The 21,140-nt window shown below is 42.9% G+C and overlaps 1 protein-coding gene across 2 annotated transcripts in view; it reads right to left on the minus strand.

Moving 5' to 3' along the window:
* Positions 1-10,976: 10,976 nt before the first annotated feature.
* LOC144695704 (hepatic and glial cell adhesion molecule-like) overlaps positions 10,977-21,140 on the minus strand; it is a 34,059-nt gene continuing 23,895 nt past the window's right edge. Inside the window, exons 8-10 of one of the 2 annotated variants that reach the window (XM_078566660.1) lie at positions 16,676-16,777; positions 14,941-15,001; positions 10,977-11,445 (exon numbers count right to left, since the gene is read on the minus strand). In XM_078566660.1, the coding sequence (XP_078422786.1) occupies positions 11,436-11,445; positions 14,941-15,001; positions 16,676-16,777 (173 nt within the window). In that variant the 3' untranslated portion in view covers positions 10,977-11,435. Of the gene's footprint in view, positions 11,446-14,915; positions 15,002-16,675; positions 16,778-21,140 lie in introns of both variants that reach the window. The other variant, XM_078566661.1, reaches the window with a different exon arrangement.

The following is a 21,140-nucleotide window of genomic DNA, read 5'->3' on the forward strand; positions in this document are numbered from 1 at the left end:
TATCCCCGCCCGCCGCCTTATCACAATTAAAGGTTTCATATGTCTCAGTGCACTGCCTCCACCCGGGCAGCCTGTAGCCCTGCTGTCAGTCCGTTTTTTCATACTTATGCTCCTCAATATCTAATACACGGTCTGTATTGCAAACATGTAAAAACGAGGTAGATGTTTGCAATACAATTTAAAAAGGCAAGAATTGAGTCATAGATTGGAAAAGGAGGGAGTCGAGGCACAGGTTGAAAAAGAAGGGAACTGAGGTATAGATTGAAGGAGGAGGGAACTGAGGCACATATTGAAAAAGGCGGGAACTGAGTCATAGATTAAAAAAAGGCGGGAACTGAGGCACAGATAGAAAAAGGTGGGAACTGAGGCACAGATTTAAGAAGGCGGGAACTGAGTCACGGTTTGAAGAAGGCGGGAGCTGAGAAAAATTATGTCACAGATTTTCGTATATGCCAATATAGAATTTGGGGATGTTTGCTGATGATTGCACAATGTTTACCATCGTTTACAACGCCTCAGATACTGAAGCATTCCATGGGTTGAATTTTGCCATCGGCGAGCAGGGATCGGCTCCCCACCCGTCGGAGATTGGGTTGGGCTCACCCGCCCGGTAGGCAGAAAATTCTGCCCCATGTCTGTATGCAACATGCCCAGCATTCAGGCTGGAGTTGTTATGCCACAGAAGTGCCAAGCAATGACCTCCACCAACAAGAGAAATTTTAATCATCTTCCTTTGATGTTCAATAGTTTTACCATCGCTGAATACATAGACTACCAACATCTTCCCTTGATGTTCAGTAGTATTACCATCGCTGAACACATAGACCATCAACATCTTGTGGTTTACTATTGAACAAAACTGTAAATATTTTTTTTAATGCCACAACAACTGGTCAGAGGCCAGGATTTCTGTGGTGAGTAACAAATCCTCAAAGCCTGTTCATCATCTACAAGGCACAAGTCAGAAGTGTGATGGAATACTCTCCACTCGCCTAGGTGATTGCAGTTCCAAGAACACCCAAAGTGCCCAGCACCACTCAGGACAAAACAACACACTTGATCATCGCCCCATCCACTAGCTCAAGTATTGACTCCCCCCATCGACAACAGACAGTTGCTACACTGCAGCATCTCACCAAGGCTCCTTTGACAGCACATTCTAAACCCGTGGCCTCGACCACCTGGAATGACAAGGACAGCGTATATGGAAATAGTGCAAACTACAACTTCCTCTCTGAGCCACACATCATCCTAAACTGGAACTATATCACTGTTCCTTCACTGTTTTTGGGTCAAAAACCTGGAACTCCATTCCTAACAGCGCTGACAGTTTATCTTCACCACGTGGACTACAACCATTTAATAAAGAAGTTCACTACCACCTTCTCACAGGCAATTAAAAGTTGGCAACAAATATTCACCTTGGCAGCAATGCTCACACCCCATGAAAGAATTAAAAAAAACAATGAATAAGTCGCATTCATTTGTGGTGCAAAATCTCCTGGGCTTGTCAACCTACATCTTACGGTTTTAAAAGAGGGAGCATTAGAGATAGTGGATGCATTAGCATTAATCTTCCACAGTTTCATAGATTCTAGAACTGTTCCAATGAGTAGCTAGGATATATAACCCTGCTATTTAAGAAAGGAAGAGGAGAGAAAAGGAGAACTACAGACCAGTTAGCCTAACATCAGCTGTAGGCTAAATGCTACATACAACCTTTTATTAGTGATGTGGTGACAGGACACCTAGAAAGTTACAATTTGTGTGAGAAGGGTTGAAACAAATTTATGAAAGGGAAATCACGTTTGCCAAATCTGTTGGAGTTCTTCGAGGATGTAATTAGCAGGATGGATAAGGGAGAAACAGTGGATGCTGTGTATTTGGATTTCAAAAAGTATTCAGTAAGCTGTCACAAGAGGTTCTTACACAAAATTAATAATTGTGGGATTTGGGGGACTATTTTAGTATGGATTGAGGATTGGTGAATGAATAAAAAACAGTAGTAATAATCAGGGTGTTTTTAAATTAACAGGCTGTAACTGGGGGTACTGCAAAGATCAGTATTTGGGCCTTACAATCAATATTAATAGTTTAGATGAGGGGATGGAGTGTTACATATCCACATTTGCTAACAATACAAATTTAGTTGGGAAAGTAAACTCAGGAGATTGCAATGAGGCTGCAAAAGCATATAGACATGTTGGGTGATTGGGCAAGAACATGGTAAAAGCAAAATTATGTGGATAAACATTAAGCTATCAAACTCCTTCTGTATATTTCCAGCGTTTTCTGCTTTTATTACAGGTTTCCAGCATCCACAGTATTTTGCTTTTGTATCAGTACCTGGTTGGATCTGACTGTAACTCCTGGAAGTTTGTGGGTTAACTTTAATAATTTTATTTGACCGCACCTTTCATAACCTTAGGAACCACTAAAGTCATTTACAGCCTACAAATATTTTTTGAAATGTATCTCTGTTGTAATGTAGAATACATAGCAGCCAATTTGCGAACGTCAAGATCCCATGTCAATGTGACCCTGAACCGACATATCGGCTGCAGCACTTCCTACAAGTGACTACACTGTAAACATAGTCATTGGTTGTAAAGGGCGTTGGGACATTCTGCAGTTCTGAAAGGCATGACTACATGCAAGCTCTTCTGCTTTCCTTTCATTCCCAGGTCCTCATCTTAATAAATTCTGTTCTGTGCTTGAAGCTCAGCTCTTCTTTCACCACCTTCTTCTTCAACCAAGCACTTTCCTATATTGTAATAGACAATACCCAAATATATCATCCTTATTATCTGGATCTGGGCATGTACACTTTCCCTCCACCCTCTCTCCACCCCAGTGATTGATTTCCCCATGTCAGAGCACTATACTCATGAATGCAGCCTGAATCTTGTAATAGGTTGCTTACTGGACAAGAAAACGATCATCAGTCAGAGTGTGGAAATTCTCTGCACCAATTCGGAGCTTCTTCCTGTATAAAGTGTAAATTGCAAGGCAAATATTCCTGCCCCGCTTGGAATCAACAGTTCCTGTTGATTAACTGGGATACTTCACCATCCGGTTTCTTCCTGAGATCAGCAGCAAATTTGATCTTTTTCTGTATTTGTGTGTGAGAGAGAGAGAGATGAACTTGGATTAAGGGAGGGCAGAGTAAAACACAACTGAAAAGACCTCGATTTCTTGGCCATCCCTTGAACCTCATCACCTCCTGTTGAAACCCTACTCCAGCTTTCTCAGTCATTAACCAGAAGGTTTCTATCTCCTCTTCTTGTTTCATTCCAAAACACTTTTAACCCACTTCATCTGTATCTATCCCACACACCAGTGCTTTCCCCGGAACTGCCCAAACATTGGCCCTCCATTCACTATATCTCAATGTCTCAATAGTTGTTGGTTGGCTCACCCCTACTCTCACATTCTGCTTCAAAATATACGCCCCCATATGAACTTGCACTATCCCCTGTTCCTGTTGTCTTCCAAGTGTGACCCACATGTTTACTACCTGAGGTTCAAAAGGTTGCAAGCTCCCACATACTGGATGCATGATTAGCTTAGCCATTCACTGCCAGATTACTGGAATGTGTCACCTGAAAGGGCGGTGGAAGCAGATTCAATAGTAACTTTCCGAAGGGAATTGGATAAATACTTGAAAAAGGAAACATTTTGCAATTCTGGGGCCAAAGATCAAGGGAGTGAGGCTAATTGCGTAGTTCTATGCAAGAGCCAGCACAGGCATAATGGGCTGAATGGCCCCCTTCACTGCGATGTATGATTCTATCTGGCTGGACCGCGTCAAGCTCTAATGAGCTTCGGTCTTCTCGACTGACACTGTCCATTACTTGCAGATACTCCCTGTGGGTAGCCCAGATTTCACTTTTCTACCAACAACCTGCTTAAGTAAAAGCAAAATACTACAGATGCTGGAAATCTGAAATATAAGCAGAAAATGCTGGAAAAGCTGCTTAAGTGCTTTTGTCCCTCAGCCCCACCCCACACCTTCATTTCTCACACAAAGTGGACGCATTTCTTTGCTCCCAAGTTTGAATCCATCCATTCAGCTATTTCTTTTTTACCCCCCCTCTAACCCAACCTCCCCAATCTTCCTAAGCTGATGTTTTCCCATTTTCCCCCCATGCCCTGACCAAATTCCTCTTAGCCAGGAGACCTTGCTTCCAGGCCTACACATGAGTCTCATCCCACATTAATGGAAGCTAAAGGCTAATTGTCTTAGCCCAGGGCAGGAAGTTAGGACTTCCTGAGGACAGTGTCCTAAGTTCAAGTACATTCATAGGTGTCTAACCTCCATTGTAAAGTCAGAATTAGGTGTTTGCTGATTGCAGTGTTCAGCTCCAAACATAATGCTCACATCCAACAAGACTGAGAGAACATCCAGTCTTGGGCATGTTATTGTGAGATTCTCAATAAGGCTCCTGAACAATGAAATCATATGTTTATTAAGCATGCAGTACAGGCAGTAATACTTAAACATACAGTTAAAAGGTCTTTGACTGCATCTGTTGACTTTGTTGGGGATTCAAATGTGTTACAGTCATGAGCTCAGGACGTTACGTCTTTGTGAATCCAAATATACCTTAAAACTGCCTCTATACGTTTCTCTGACGCTCTAATTTACAAGCCTGCCTTCCTTTCTTTTTCGTCTTTCCACATGTTAGAGTCCCTAAAATGCTGGTTGATCACTCTTCAAATACTGTGACTACAATAGCAGGTCAGAGGCTGGGAATCCTGCAGCGAGTAACTCACCTCCTGACTCCCCAAAGGCTGTCCACCATCTACAAGGTACAAGTCAGGAGTGTGATGGAATAATCTCCAATTGCGTGGTTGAGTGCAGCTCCAATTACACTCAAGAAGCTCAACACAATCCAGGACCAAGCAACCTGCTTGATTGGCACCCCATCCACCACCTTCACAGAGTGGCAGCAGTGTGTACCATCTACAATATGCGCTGCAGCAACTCACCAGTGATCCTTCAACAGCACTTTCCAAACCTGTGTCCTCTAACATCTAGAAGGAAAAGGGCAGCAGACACATGGGAACACCACCACCTGGAAGTTGCCCTCCAAGGCACACACCACCCTGACTTGGAACTATATCACCATTCCTTCACTGTCACTGGGTAAAAACCCTCAAACTCTCTTCCTAACAGCACTGTGGGTGTACCTACACCATGTGGACTGCAGAAGTTCAAGGAGGAGGTTCACCATCGCCTTCTCAAGGGCAATTATGGATGGACGATAAATGTTGGCCTAGTCGGTGATGGCCACATCCCATGATGAAGTAAAACATTGGACAACTGGTTTTACAACCAGATGACCTCCCTGTCACAAGCACTCCCCTTTGATCAAGGCTGGGGACCAGCACCAATGGCTTGCCCGCACCAGTGGCTGGGTTCTTTTTTTGGGGTAAAATATACTTTATTCATAAAATATCTGAAAGAACATTACAAAACATTTCAAAATGTCCATCACAAAAAGTACAATCATATTCAACGTTTACACATGGAGCATGAGGTGCTTCAATACAATCAATGAATATTACAGGCATTTCAACATGGTCATTACAGAAAGTGTAATGGTATTTAAGTTATTGACATACATCATGTTGCACTGAGGTGCTTCAATACAATTATGATGCATACAGTGGAAATTTATTGTGACATGTACAGCCCGAGGGTGGCTATACCTTTCCCAGCCCCTTGGTGCACTATGGCAGAAAGGTCTTAGACAGCGTCCTTTCCCCATTGCGCCTTTGCGGCAGCTGCCCCAAGCTTTAGTGCGTCCCTCAGGACCTAGTCCTGGACCTTGAAATGTGCCAGTCTGCAAAACTAGGTCGGGGACAAATCTTTGCACTGGAAGTCCAAGAGGTTTTGGGCCGACCAAAGAACGTCTTTCACCGAGCTGATGATCCTCCAGCTGCAGTTGATGTTTGTCTCGGTGTGTGTCCCTGGGAACAGCCCGTAGAGCACCGAGTCCTGTGTCACAACACTGCTCGGGATGAACCTCGATAAAAACCAGTGCATCTCTCGCCAGACCTTCTTTGCAAAGGCACAATCCACAAGGAGGTGAACAACGGTCTCTTCCCCCCCACTCCCCCCACCCCACACCAACAGCCACCTCGAGGGCAACGTGCAGAGGGGGTGAGACTTCTGGCATGTAGAAAGGATCTGACGGGGAGGGCCTTTCTCACCACCAGCCACGCTACATCTTGGTGCCTGTTGGAAAGTTCTGGCGATGAGGCATTCTGCCAAATGACTTTGACAGTTTGGTCGGGGAACCATCTGACAGGATCCACTATCTCCTTTTCCCGCAGGGCCTCTAAGACGTTATGTACCGACCATTGCCTGATGACTTGTGGTCAAAGGTGTTTCTCTGCATAAACTTTTCCACGAGGGACAGGTGGTACGGCACCGTCCAATTACTTGGAGCATTCCGCGGCAGCGTAGCCAGACCCATCCTTTGCAACACCGGGGACAGGTAGAACATCAGCATGTAGTGACACTTGGTGTTTGCGTACTGACGGTCTACGCTCAGCTTGATGCAGCCACACATAAAAGGTGGCCATCAGGATGAGGGTGATGTTGAGTACATTTTTTCCCCCTTTATCTAGAGACTTGTACATTGCATCCCTGTGGACATGTTCCATTTTCGACCTTCAGATAAAGCGAAAGATGGCTCGGGTGATCGCGATCGCTCAGGAGTCTGGAATGGGCCAGACCTGCGCCACGTACAGCAACAGTAAGAGTGCCTCACACCTGATGACCAGTTTCTTACCCACCATGGAGAGGGAGCGTCACTCCCACATCCCAGTTTTCTTTCCAACATAGCCACTCGCTCCTTCCAGTTTCTAATGCATGCCCCGGTCCATCCAAACCATATCCCCAGCACCCTCATGTGAAGGGGACAAAGGAACAGGCAGCCCAGTTCCCAAAGAACATGGCCTCGCTCTTGCCATAATTTACCTTGGCTCCCGAGGCCAGTTCGAACAGGTCGCAGATGTGGATCAGTCTGTGCACCGACAGCGGATCCGAGCAGAAGACGGCGACATCGTCCATGTACAGGGATGCTTTACCCTCAGTGCCTCCACTGCCTGGAAACGTCACTCCTCTTATGTCGATACTTCCTGATGGACTCAGCAAAGGGTTCTATGCAACACACAGACAGGACAGGGGAGAGAGGGCTGGGATATTTTGTGGCCAACAAGTCCTGAAGTGGGACTTGAACCTGGAGCCTTCTGGCTCAGAGGCAGGGAGCTACCTATTAAGCTCCACCTTTTTGTGACAATGCACATATACAAATTACACGAAAGTTAAAATATAACCCCATAGTAGAACTTAATTAACTTCTCTCTCACAAATAAATTTAGTCTCCCTTGCTTAATCATTGCCTTGCCTTGTGCGAAAACGCGATTGGTTAAACTTCTCCACATTAGCTTATCAACACTGTCCCTTCTGTTACACATAACTGCCGTTCTCCCAAAGGGAACTTTTAGTGATAAGTCTATGATTGCTTCTGTATCAGAGAATCACACAGTGCAGAAGAGGCCCATCGAGTCTGCGCCGACACGTGAGAAACACAAACAAATGTCATCCAAACAAATTCTAAATGACGTACGCCAAGATTTTATCCTTTGCAGGTCTAACTGATTTCCTGCACTTCAAATAATTACTATTTTCACATCGTTATGGAAGGCTACAGCAGTTCAATAGCTCTCAAGTGTACCTTGGGATAATCACTAAATCCTGGATTTGCCAGCAAATCCCACAGCTCGAGAAGGAACAATAATAAAAATAAATGGCTGAATCTTTATGACCCAGCAACGGAGCATAAATACTGCCTTGTTAACATTTCAGAAGGAAACATTTAAATAAATTTCAAAAAATGAAAAAACTGTTTCACTTAAATAATACTTCTTCATACTAAATAAAGAAAAGAGGGTCTTCATTAAGCAGACCAAACTTGCCACGAATCAACTCTTTTGGCAGAATTTTCTGAGATTTAGAGCTATCGCCAGTGGGTGGTTTGTTGAAAAATTGGCATCTTGTGTTTACCTCATAGCTTTAATGCACTTCAAGGTACAAAAAGAATAGACATTGAGCCAAAAGAGGATAGTGCTGGAGGGATCACCAAAAGCCGGTTCAGGTGTAGGTTATAAGGCAAGTCAGAATGGAGTTGTTAAAGGTGAAGCTGAGGGATTTTGGAAATTTTAGTGATTTGCCAGCTGAAGGCATTTCCATCAATGGTGAAATGGACGGGGGTGGAGGCCTGCAGGGAGGGGAGTAATGCTTGAGACCAAAATCAGAGAGAGAGAGGGCTGGGAAGAGTGACAAAAGCCTATATTGATGAAGGTTAGAGATGAAGGGAGAACCCCCATGGTCCCATGGATTTCGTAGGTTGAAATTTGCTTGGATGTGGTGTATAACAGGGGGTAGCGGTTCAGCTGCCCAGTACACACAGCTCCTGATATTTAATCCTATTGATTAATATTCTGTTCCACTGCAGATGCTGTGAAGAACATACTGTGGATCCAATACCTCCTGTTTTACACCACCATCCAAGGCAAATTTCTATGCCAAGGAAGTTAACATTGAAGATCATGGAAAAGGGGATTTGAAGGTGATCTTTTATTCTGGGGCGGGGGAGGGGTGGGGGGAGGAATGGGGAGCGGGGTGCAGTGATATTTGTTTTTTGGAAAAAAGACAAGAGTCAGAGCAGAGAGAATCATTTGCAAAGTCACTTGGGGTCAGGAAAGGAACCTGAATGGTCAAAAGCTTAGTTGAAATGAGTGAGACGAGACAAACTCCTGTGGAGAAGAGGCTCTTTGAGATGGCCTAGGGGAGGGGAAAATGGGAAAATAACAGGTTAGGAAGTTGTGGGGAATTGCTGGCTCAAAGGGGGATACAAAAGAAGCAGCTGAATGGATGGATTCAAACAATAGCAAAGAAATGCAGGAGCTGTTTCCACTTGCTGTGAGAAATGACGGTGCAGGGATGGGGCGGGTTGCCGCGGACGGGGGGAGTGGTAAAGCGCTTATGCAGGCTGTTCGTAGAAAACTGAAACCTGGAGTAAGCTTTACCAATCAGGATGATCCTCAAATAATGGATAGTGTGAGTAAAGAAGAGCGAAGCTCAGTAGAGCGTGAAGTGATCCAGCCAGATAGAATCATACATCATGGAGAATGAGGCCATTCAGCCCACTGTGCCTGTTCTGGCTCACGCTTAGAACTACCCAGTTAGCCCCACTCCTTTGCTCTTTGGCCACAGAATTGCCAAGTTTCCTTTTCAACTATTTATCCAACTCCCTTCAGAAAGTTACTATTGAATCTGCTTCCACCACCCTTTCAGGTGACACAATCCAGTACTCTGGCTGTGAATGGCTATGCGGAATGGCCATTTGGAAGCTTGCAATCTCTTGGACTTCAGGTGGTAAAAATGTAGTTTACACTGGGAGGACAACTGGAACAGGGGATAGTGGAAGTTTATATAGGGACATATGTTTAGAAGGGAGAGGTAAGAGCAGGGGTGAGTCAATCAACAATGATTGAGATATCATAGCGAATGGAGGGCCAAAAGTTGGACAGCTGTGAATTCACTGGGGGAAGCGCTTGTCTATGGGGTAGGTGCAGGAGGAATTGGTTTGAAAGAGGTTAGGAAAGGAATCAGAAATCTTCCAGTCAATGACTGGGAAGACGCGAGTAGGGATTCAACAGGAGGTGATGAGGTCGAGGGGATGGCCATGAAAATAGGGGGACAACATTTTTATTTGGAGAGTGAGGTTTAGGACAGGAGGGCAATGACATGAGAGGAGATAAAGAAAAAGAAATAAGATGAAAGTTCAAATCAAGAGGACGAGGATTTTCTCAGTGCAAAGTTTGAGGGAGTGTATGAACAGAAAGACTTGGAGTGGCACCGAAATGGTAAAAAAAATGAAAATGTTGGAAAGTGAGCTACTTGGAGATGAAATTGGTGTGATTTGGTGATGAGTATGCTCTTAAAATCTGGTCAGCTGGTCGAACATACAGCCAAGTGCAGTAAAGGAAAAGTTGTTGTCAACTGCTGTTAACTGGCTTTTGATATAAGAACACAAGAAATTGGATCAAGAGAAGACCATTCTTTCCTGTTGAGCTTCCTCCGCCATTCAATATGATCATAGCTGATCTCTGGCTTCAACTCCACTTTTCCATATCTTCCTACTCCGCTTATCCCTCGATTCCCTGAAAGACCAAAAATCTATCCCAGCCTTAAATATATTCAACAATGGAGCATCCTCTGAAATAGAGATATTTCCAAGATTCACAAACCTTTGAGTGAAGAAATTTCTCCTCATCTCAGTGCTGAGACTGCACCCCCTTGTTCTAGATTCTAGTTACGGATTCTCCAGTCAGGGCAAACAGCCTCTCAGTGTTTACCCTGTCAAGCCTTCCAAAATCTTAAATGTTTCAATGAGATCACCTCTCAATTTTCTAAATGTCAAAGAATATAAGCCTACCTCAGCCTTTCATCATAGGACAGCCCTCACATCCAGGACCAATCTGGTGAGGCTGTACTCCCGCCAGTGCAAGTATATCTTTCCTTAAATGTGGAGACCAAAACTACACACAATATCCCAGTTGTGGTCTCACCAAAGTCCTGGGAAACTAGCAACACTTCTTTAAACTTGCATTCCCCTTGATATAAAGGCCAAAATACCATTTGCTCTCCTAATTGCTTGCTGTACCTATATGCTAACCAGGTATCAATACAAATAATTGGCAATAAACTTTTGGATGGCAAAAGACCTGGTTTGTCAGTAAACCGACATTCTGAGGGAAACGCAGAAAGGATTGGTGATAGTTGATCCTTCATTAAAGTCCAGGCGTTTGGGGATGTTATGAACACCAGCACTGGAGAGGGCTGGCAGGAAAACTGAGCAGCTAAGTAGCCAAAGAAGGATAGGCCAGTTGGGGTTATAATTTGACAACAACACAGTGATAAGTGCCAGAATAGACCCAGACCTGGTATAATAGTAGGGAAAGACAGAGAAATAGTGGTATATTGAGTCGAGAGAGAGAGAGAGAAGCTGGAAGGGAAGACTAACCAGGATGGAAGAGGTTATTTAAAAGTAATGCTAATGGATACAAAAATTGTAGGGAAGGAACCTGCTAATTTCTGATGAGCCATCCTCTGTGAATCCCACAGCTTGCACAAAGTCTCAGAACATTCTGCCTTGCAGAGTTAAAGTGCTGTTTCTCATGTGTTCAAACTCTGAATTTAATACTGCCTTTAAATAGTAGCAGTGGCGTAATGTTTAAGGCAATTTTCCTGGGGAGCGGTGCTGCTGCAAATAAGGCAGTTCTTCAATGGTGACAGTGCCCCTCGGTTCAGGCTTTTCTTCGCTGCGAAGATTACTCACAGCATGAACACGCCCTTAAATAGATCTTGGAGATAATTGAAGGTAAAGAAAATAAAGACAAAATAGTGAATTAAAATGTCTGAAAACAGTTGACTTTTTCCCTCAAATTAATAAATGCAAAACAAATTAGTAAAACTTGGTAATATATATTTGATTTGTCTCTTTAAAATAGACTTTCAATAAAGTGTTTTCCTTTTAGACATAGGGATGAGCTTTACAGGGAGGCATATTGCTCGCCACACCCCCCCAAAAACCTTGCAAAAGTTGGTTTCAAAGCGAGCAACATAAGAATAAGGTTCCTCTGCAGCAATCCTGTGCTCCGGGCAGCCTCAGCTACCTGAGCTGCGACTTGCGCCCCTCGGTGGGAGGAAGTCCCGCCCTCAAGAACTACTGGCCAATCTGATTGGCTGGCGGCTCTAGCAGTCCCAGCAGCACAAGGAGAGCAATGAATCTCTGACTGAAATAAGACCTGGACTTTGGGACAGAAAGGAATCGGGCACCCTAGGGAGGAGGACGAGGACGGAGAGACGGGTTTTGGAGGCGAGGTCGGAAGGCAGAAAGGGACAAAAGGGGGATATCATCTTTTATGGGGGGGGGGGGAGGGAGGGAGGGAGGGGTGGGCAGGAGGGGGTGGTGGGAGGTGTTGTGCCACCTGATGCCCACTTATAAATAAAGTTATTTGAAAAACAGCATCTGAATCTTGCCCGCCTGCCCACACAGCCGTATTATGGGCTTGGGCAACGGAATATTTGGGTCGAAGCAAAATACTGCAGATGCTGGAAATCCGAAACAAGAACAGGGAATGCCTGGGAAAACTCAGCAGGACAAACAGCGTCAGTGGAGAGAAAGACAAGAGTTAACGATTCGAGTCTGTGTGACTCTTCTTCAGAGCTCTGAAGCTTCTTCAGCTCTGATGAAGAGTCATATGGACTTGAATCGTTGACTCTGTCTTTCTCTCCACGGATGCTGTTAGACCTGAGTTTTTCCAGCATTTTCTGTATTTGTTTAATATTTGGGTCAATTGGCTTGTTCACTACCTCAATTGTCCGTTATATTTTTTTAAGAATGGTGGGCGGGCTGCTCATTTTGGCGCCTGCCAGGTTATCACATTATGGGGACTGGGTCAGGGGGTGGGCGGATGGCTGCGGACTAGCTATATTTTATGTGCCCCTCTGCTGAAAACATGCCCAGCGGAGCGCAATAAAGTCCAGCTCAAAGTCATTTAAAGCACAAGAGGTGGCCATTCTATCCATCGAGTACATGTCAGCTCCCTGTGGAGCAATCCAGTCAGTCGCACGCCCCTGCTCAATCCCTGTAGTCCTGTGAGTTTATTTCCTTCAAGTTCCCATCCAGTTTCCCTTTGAAATCATTGATTGCTTCCATTCCCATCACTCTCATGGGCAGTGTGTTCCAGGTCATTACCACTCACTGTGTAAATAAGTTCTTCCTCACATCATCCCTGCATCTCTTGCCCAGAATCTTAAAAGCTGTGTCTCCCAGTCATGTACCATTAGCTGATGGGAAGAGTTTTTCCTTGTCTACATATCCAAGTCCGTCATAATCTTGTACACATCTATCAACTTTCCCCTGAATCTCCTCTGCTCCAAGGAGAACAACCTCAGCCTTGCCAATATACCTAGAAACTGAAACCCTTTTCTCCTTGGAACCATTCTGGTAAATCTCCTCTGCACCCTCTCAAGTAGCTTCACATCTTTCTTAAAGTGTGATGACCAGAACTGGATGCAATACTCGAGCTGGGAGCTAACCAGACCTTTATAAAGGTTCAGCATAGCTCCTCTGGTTTTGTATTCAATGGTTCTATTTAGGAAGCCCAAGATTCCATAAGATTTGAAGGTAGCAGGACATATTGGGAGAGTGGTTAGCAAAGATCGATAGACATGCACCCAGGTCTCTCTATTCTTGCACACCCTCTTTAGAATTGTGCCATTAAGTTTATATTCCTTCTCCCTACCCCTTCTGCAAAATGCATCACCTCAGACCTCTCTGTAATAAACTCTACCTGCCACTTGCCTGCCTATTCTGCCAGCCTATCTATGTCACTTTGCAGGCAATTTGTATCATCTTCACTTCTTGAACTCTCAAATTTGGTATCATCAGAACAACTTGAATTTCCACTCAATTTTGCAGGATCCAAGTCATTTATAAGTAGCAAATAAAGCAGCGTTCCTAGCATTGATCCTTCGAGAGCTCTACTGTCTGCCATCATCCAGCCCGAAAAACAAGCATCTACCATGAATCTTTGCTTTCTCACCTAAAGCTACTTTTTTTTTATCCAATTGGGCACTAATCCTTCTATTCCACAAGCCTCAACTTTGTTAACCAATCTTTTATGTGGTACTTTGTCAAAGGCTTTCTTAAAATCCATATAGACAACATCCACCTCATTACTTTCATCAACATTTGATAAGTTTTGTCAAATTTATTTTGTAAACCATAACATTTTGGTTTAACCATAAATATTATTATGGATAATGTAATAATACCAAAGCAGTCCAAGTGCAAATGCAGCAAGACCGGGACAATATCCAGGCTTGCCCCGACTAGTGGTAAGTTATATTTGTGCCACACAAGTGCCAGGCAATGACCATCTCCAACAAAAGAGAATCTACCCATCACCTCTTGACATTCAATGGCATTACCATCACTGAATCCCCCGCTATCAACATCTTGGGGTTACCATTGACCAGAAACTGAAGTGGGCTAGCCATATAAATACTGTGGCTACAGGAGCAGATCAGAGTCTAGCAATCCTGCGGCTAGGAATCCTTCCAAACCCATGACCAACTATATCTAGAGGGAGAACGACAGCAGACACATGTGAAGTTCCCCTCCAAGCCACTCACCATCCTGACTTGGAAGTATATAACCATTCCTTCACTGTCGCTGGGTCAAAATCCCAAATTTCACAGGGACTGCAACGGTTCAAATAGGCATCTCATCACAACCTTCTCAACGACAATTAGGGATGGGTAATAAATGCTAGCCTAGCCAGCGATGCCCACATCCCATGAACAAATAAAGAAACATGGTGTTTAATACAGTTAAATCCTCTCTATACATGCAAACCTACAGTATTTCTCCTATTTTCTAAAGCTGAGGCTCTTATCAAGAGGGCATTTATTGCAAATTCTGGCATTGATATCTTGAATATAATTCAGTCTTGTACATTTTGCCTAAAAGGAGGGATTTGATTTTGTTTCATTCCCCTCTCAGATATTGAATGAAGCTTAGCTTTGGATAAAAAATCTCCTTTATCTACACGTTACAAGGATCAAACACCTTTGCCTGCAGTCAGCACTGTTGCATGCATCCATTTTGCTCAACAGATATTAGGACATTTGCTCATTCTCCATAAAAATACTCTTTAACAGGAAAATGAAACGGTATCTCCCATTTCTGACTATAATACTATGAAAACTACAGGAGGGCTCATTAACAGAAGGGTTCAGAGAAACAGCTGTATTCTTAACTTACAATTGTACTTGATCCCAATATTTACTCCACATCCACTGTGACATGTAGGCTGGGTTTCTGATGTCCCTTTTTCTTCCTTTTATTACCTATTGATGTGAACATACAATGAGTTGTATTGATGAAAAAATTTACTGAGCAAAGCTTTTCAATAAATTGATGATCAAAATATCAGGCTGTCAATTCTTTTCCAAGCGCTTTATATTTTACCATATAATGTACCAAGGTTTAACAGCTCATATGAAGCATTCCTGCCAATTACATTGTTTATCTGCTTATTTTAATGCCTCTGCTGAAGTGACAAATAAAGCAATTTCACAGAAATGCATGTATCTCAAGTGTCAATTCAAAACCCGAGACATTATCCTGTTTCCTTCTTCTTAGGAAATCTCTCAGGATCAAGGATGACTTGCTTCCACTCCAATTCAGTAGCTTCTGGGATGGCTGATAAGTTCTTCCCTCTAACCAAATGGATTCTCTCCTTGCTCCCTCAAAGCAATCCTCTCTTTTCAACAGTATTACGTCTTCCCTGATCTCTACTGCCATGTACTGGAGTCGTACGAGTCATAGAGGAAAAGTGTTAAAAATACCCTACAGCAAATTCAAGTCCTATAATACGCAACGACGGTAGGTTCTGGGAGCAGCTGAGAAAAACAAAGGCCGCAATTGGCTAAAATGATTTCACTATTTCGCTTTATTCAGAAGAACACTAATTGAGTAGCTGCTAACAGGGAGATTGTGAATGCTTTTAGTTACCATGTTATGAGGAGCATTCGAAAATAGGTGAGAATGCTCTAGTCTACACCTTTTCCAAAATAAACCAATGCATTGGTTAGTAATTGGCTATAGTGCACAGGAGTGCTCTTCACTTGGCTTTTCAGAAGACTGGAGACAGATGTGGTTGTCTGTGCAAAATTAAGCATCCATTTCACACAACAATTTCATTGTTACGACTCCCAAGTCAACTATCATATAACTGGATATTGTGCAGTCCGTAGCATAAAGGTCTGGCATGTAGAGGATTAATGCGGGACTGAGTACAGTACCCCCCCATACAGTGATGAAAGAAGGTACATGACCCAGACCCAGGGTCAGTGTGGTGTTGAGCAGAGCCATGTATAGGCCAAAGCATGGAGACAGTTCCTAGCTTGTACCCTTTACTGTACATGTGTAAATAGTTCTTGTAGTTAATAAAGACTTGCAGTTAACCCACAGAACACTATGGAGACTTCTTTACAACATAGCGATCCGAAACCAACATCTGCCCAACACGTTACAGGTCAACTCCCGATCATAAACTCACAGGAGCCTGGTGGCACTGGGTCAAAGGGCCTAATCTAGTACAAACCATAAAATTACATTCTCCAGCCAACCCACACCCAAGCAGACTATTATAAAGTATCTCAGAGCGCCAAGCTTTCAAACGGTCAGGGTAGTAAATGGAGTTCTTTCACACATATAACAAAATCCCAATAACAAATGATGGAATGAAGAACCTGGAGCAGGATTGCCCACTTCAGCACTCTTAACACAAACCAGGCATTAATATCAGTAAATTCCCAGACCGTAATGTTTTTTTACTTGGTAAAAATAAGAGGTTGGATAGCCATGGCTGGCGGTACAGAATTTGTTAATATGCTCACCCAGTGATCACCGGGAGTCATTAAAGTGGAAAATCACAGCCAGTCTCAGTCCCTGCCATAGCACTTTGTGTTCATTACAACAGTTTTGATACAACCCGTAACTGCATCCACAATACTTACGTATGCCGCAAAGTGTTAACACGATCAAAGGGAAAGTGAGTAGCATCGCCACGACGAGAATTAAAATTATTTGTGGATGGGTTGCTGGCTCACATCCTTTACCTGCAATAGATATCATCATATAAATACGCACATTGTATTTCTAATCATATTATTTCAAAGACTCAGTATAATAATGTAACATATTTTTTGACATGTATATCGGACATAGCTCATTAGCTGTACCCTCATTAAAGGCCTCTCAGTTATAACATTCCATTAGAAATCCTTGGCTTCCAACACTTGCAGTTTGTATTATTCTCACCAGTGCATTTGTTTGGATGTGCCTCAATCTCGTTTATTGTAATAAAGTGACTGGCCAGGGCAATCCGGACACAATTGGGCGCATGCATCACAAAATGATGCATTTCTCTTTCCGATTTCCAATCATCGATCTTAACTACCTGAAAACATGAGCCGTTGGGCAGAATTTTCATATGCTCCCTTTCAGGGTGGGGAGGAGCGCTGAAAACTTCAGTTAGCAGTAAACGTTCCTTGTTCGTCACATTTCAAATGTTTCTATTGGGCTTTTTTTAAAAAAGCATTAGAAAAAATAGCTGTTGGCATTTGGGGTGTATGGGAAAACTCTCCAGGGAATGAAAATGCCAGGGTCAGATCGTGTGCAGTTTCTTCATTGGCTCCTCATTCGAATGCACCAAGCATTTATTTGACAGCAATTAAGATGTTGGGGCCCCGTGAGCCGAGGGATGAGTTTTCCTGCCCTGACACGGGTAAACCCGTGTTGGGCGGGTGGCTATGGATTCCGGTCCCACCTGTGGAAGTCCAGCCCCCATTCCCATCACTAACCATTTTGATTAGCGTGGAAATGGGACGGATCACGAGTCCACAAGTAGCAATAGCGACATTGCCGGCTCCATTGCGGGAGTAGGAATTTTAGACCTCCTGCAATTTTGATAGATTCTGGCAGGATTCTGAAAGCAACATGATTTGTGCCAGCTCAGAGGCGTCATGAATCATGGGGGAAACACTAGTCTGGAGTCGGAAACCTTCCAACAGGTAGGTTCAAAAGGTGTTGACAATTTCACATGTCATAACGTAACGCTGTATATATAAGTTAAATACATTTTTAATACATGCTTTGTTCTTAAGAGGTAAGTGACCTTTAAATTAACCAATGTTTTCTTTAAAGTTGTTCATGGGATGTGGACTTCGCTGACTAGGCCAGCATTTATTGCCCATCCCTGACTGCCCTCATTCAGAGGGCATTTAAGAGTCAACCACGTTGCTGTGGGTCTGGAATCACATGTAGGCCAGACCAGGTAAGGACAGCAGATTTCCTTCCCGATGGTTTTTTACTGCAATAATTTTCTGGTCATCATCAGACTTTAATTCCAGATAATAATTGAATTCAAATTTGGGATTTGAACCCAGGTCCCCAGAGCGTTACCCTGGTTCTCTAGAATACTAGTCCAGTGGAAATACCACTATGCCACCACCTCTCCCCTTGCAGCTGCTGAAGTTGAAAAGTGTTCAGATGCATTAGAGCACATTATTGAATGGATAAAATGCTTTACTGCATTAAAAAGTACTGATAATCAGATTTGACATGTCAATTCTACCCTGTGATTAAATCTTTTCATTGATTTACAGCTCAGACATCCATTCTCTTGCTTTTAGGTCAGATGGCTGAGCTCTTTCAATGGCTTCAAAGGTTTTAATGTGTACAGCACTGGAGGCTTTGTTTATACAACTGTACAATGCAATCCCATTATGATTATATTGTTATGGTTATTGCTCGGCTGAAGTCCAAACCCCACTACTGAATTCAGTTCAGCAGGTGTTGTTGAAACAGCAGTCAAGGGAATGTGAGTTTGTTTACCTTGACAGTTTTGAGTATCTCTAAGACTTCCCAATGTTTGTTCATTGTGGATACTGGGTGAGTGAGTTTGGGGGTGTGAAGGTATATGGCGTGTAGGCGAGTGGGTGAGGAGGCATGGGTGAACATGGAGTGGGATACAAGAGTGCGTAGAAAAATATGAAGGGAAATGGGGGACATACTTGTAGACAGTGCAACAACTGACGTACTGTGAGCAATGCCACAGGAGATCTACTTTAATAAATATAACTTTGATACTTGGTGACTGGGATATAATTAATCTTAAATCAGAATTATAGACAGGCACGAGAGTTCCATTCACTTGGAACAGCTATTATAAATCTGAGGACAGGCTGTCACCAATTTCTGTCCATGAGTTTTATAGTTGATAGAAAGCCGTGGGCAGCACATGTTCGAATTTGCCCTTGGTGCTTTTGAATTAAGCTCTGTATGCTAAAGAGGAAAGCCTGACATTTGTACAGCATTCTCATATCTGCTATTTAATGGGGGAGTGGGTCAATCTGTTTAAAGCTTGCTTTAAAAAAAACATTGCTTTATTTAATCAGGTGATGGTGTCATGAACAACACAGTTAGCTTCTCACACACATTCCCTTGAACACTTACAAACTAGATACTACTGATCAGGACAGACAAGCGAAGGCACTCAATCTACATTATTGTAAGAATTGACAGCGTTATGCTACATATAATTGCTTGATAAAGTAAAAGTAATAGAAATGTAGATAATCATTACATTACATATGAACAAAGTACTTTGTCAAAAATTCACAGCACCAAAACATGCACCACTAATGTGGTGCAAAAATAAAGAGTAGTTTAATTCTGATTTGGAATTAATTTGCTTCAACTAAAGATTATATCCTAGCCTAGGAAACAAACAAATATTTATAAGGCCCAAGTGTTTTAGAATCATAGAACTGTTGCAGCACAAAAGGAGGCCAATTGGCCCATCATGTACGGCTGGCCTGGTTGGTCAAAAGGTAAAAAGTAGAATGAGTGTTAACTCGCCAGAAATATAAAAACAGGTTTTCCAAGAGCTTTTGTAAGTATATAAAGAGGAAGAGAGTAGCTCAAGTAAACATTGGCCTCTTGGAAGCAGAGACAGGAGAAATTACCATGGGGAATAAGGAAAGGGCAGCTACATAGACAAAAAATATATTTGTTCAGTCTTCATAGTAGAAGACACAAGTTTCATACCTGAAATAAAATAAACAGTAACCCAGGGACTAAAAAAGAGTGAAGAAATGAAGGAAATTAATATCAGCAAAGAAAAGTTATTGGCAAAACTTAAGGCACTAAAATCGGACAAATCCCCAGGGCCTGAAGGCCTACACCTTAGGGTTCCAAAAGAGATAGCTGCAGAGATAGTGGATGTGCTGGCTATGACTTTCCAAAATTCCTTTGATTCAGGAACAGTCGCATTAGATTGGAAGTTGGCAAATGTTACCCCACTCTTCAAGAAAGGAGGGAGAGAGAAAACATGAACCACAGGCCAATTAGCCTGGCATCAGGTTGTTGGGAAAATGCTAAAATCTATTATGAAGGCAATATTAACAATGCATTTAGAAAAGCATAGTATGATGTGAACAAGTCAACATGGTTTTACTAATGGGGAATCCTGTCTAACAAATTTATTAGAGATTTTTGAGAGTGTAGCTAGATAAAGGAGAACCAATAGATGCAGTATACCTGCATTTACAAAAGGCATGTAATAAAGTGCTACACAAAAGATTAATAGGCAACATAATGGCTCATGGATTGGGAGTAATATTTTAGCATGGATAGAGGATTGGTTAACAGACAGAAAGAAAAGTGGGCATAAACGGGGCTTTTTCAAGTTCCCAGGCAGTGAATAGTGAGTGCCACAAGGATCAGTGCTGGGGCCTCAGCTATTTACAATCCATAATGATTTAGGTGAAGAGATAGAGAGTAATGTATCTAAGTTTTCTGGTGATACCAAGCTAAATGGGAAGGTAAGTTGTGGGGTGGACAGAGAGAAGCTGCAAAGAGATATAGACAGGTCAAGTGTATGGGTAAAAAGGTGGCAGATGGAGTATAATACAGGAAAGTGTGAAGTTATTCACTTTGGTCATAAGACTAGAAAAGCAAAATATTTTTTTAAAGATGTGAAACCTACAAGTGTTGATATCCAAAGATACTTGGGGCTGTTTGTACAAGGGACACAAAGTGTCAGCATGCAGTTGCAGCAAACAATTGGGAAGGCAAATGACATGTTGGCCTTTATTGCAATGGGATTGGAGTACAAGAATAAAGAAGAGTTGCTGCGATTGTACAGAGTTTTGGTGAGACCGCAGCTTGAATACTGTGTGCAGTTTGGGTCTCCACATTTAAGGAAGGATACACCTACATGGGAAGCGGTACAGCAAGGGCTCATTAAATTGTCCTCTGGAATGAGGGGGTTGTCCTACAATAAGACACTGAGTAAATTGGGCCTATATTCTCTGGAGTTTAGAAGAATTAGAGACCATCTTATTGAAACTGTGGTAAAGTGGAGTACCATGTACCTTCAAGAGAATGCAAGTGGGCTAACCATGTGACAGTACTGAA

The sequence above is a fragment of the Cetorhinus maximus genome, chromosome 21 (assembly GCF_964194155.1).
Source record: "Cetorhinus maximus chromosome 21, sCetMax3.hap1.1, whole genome shotgun sequence".
NCBI classification, from domain to species: domain Eukaryota; kingdom Metazoa; phylum Chordata; class Chondrichthyes; order Lamniformes; family Cetorhinidae; genus Cetorhinus; species Cetorhinus maximus.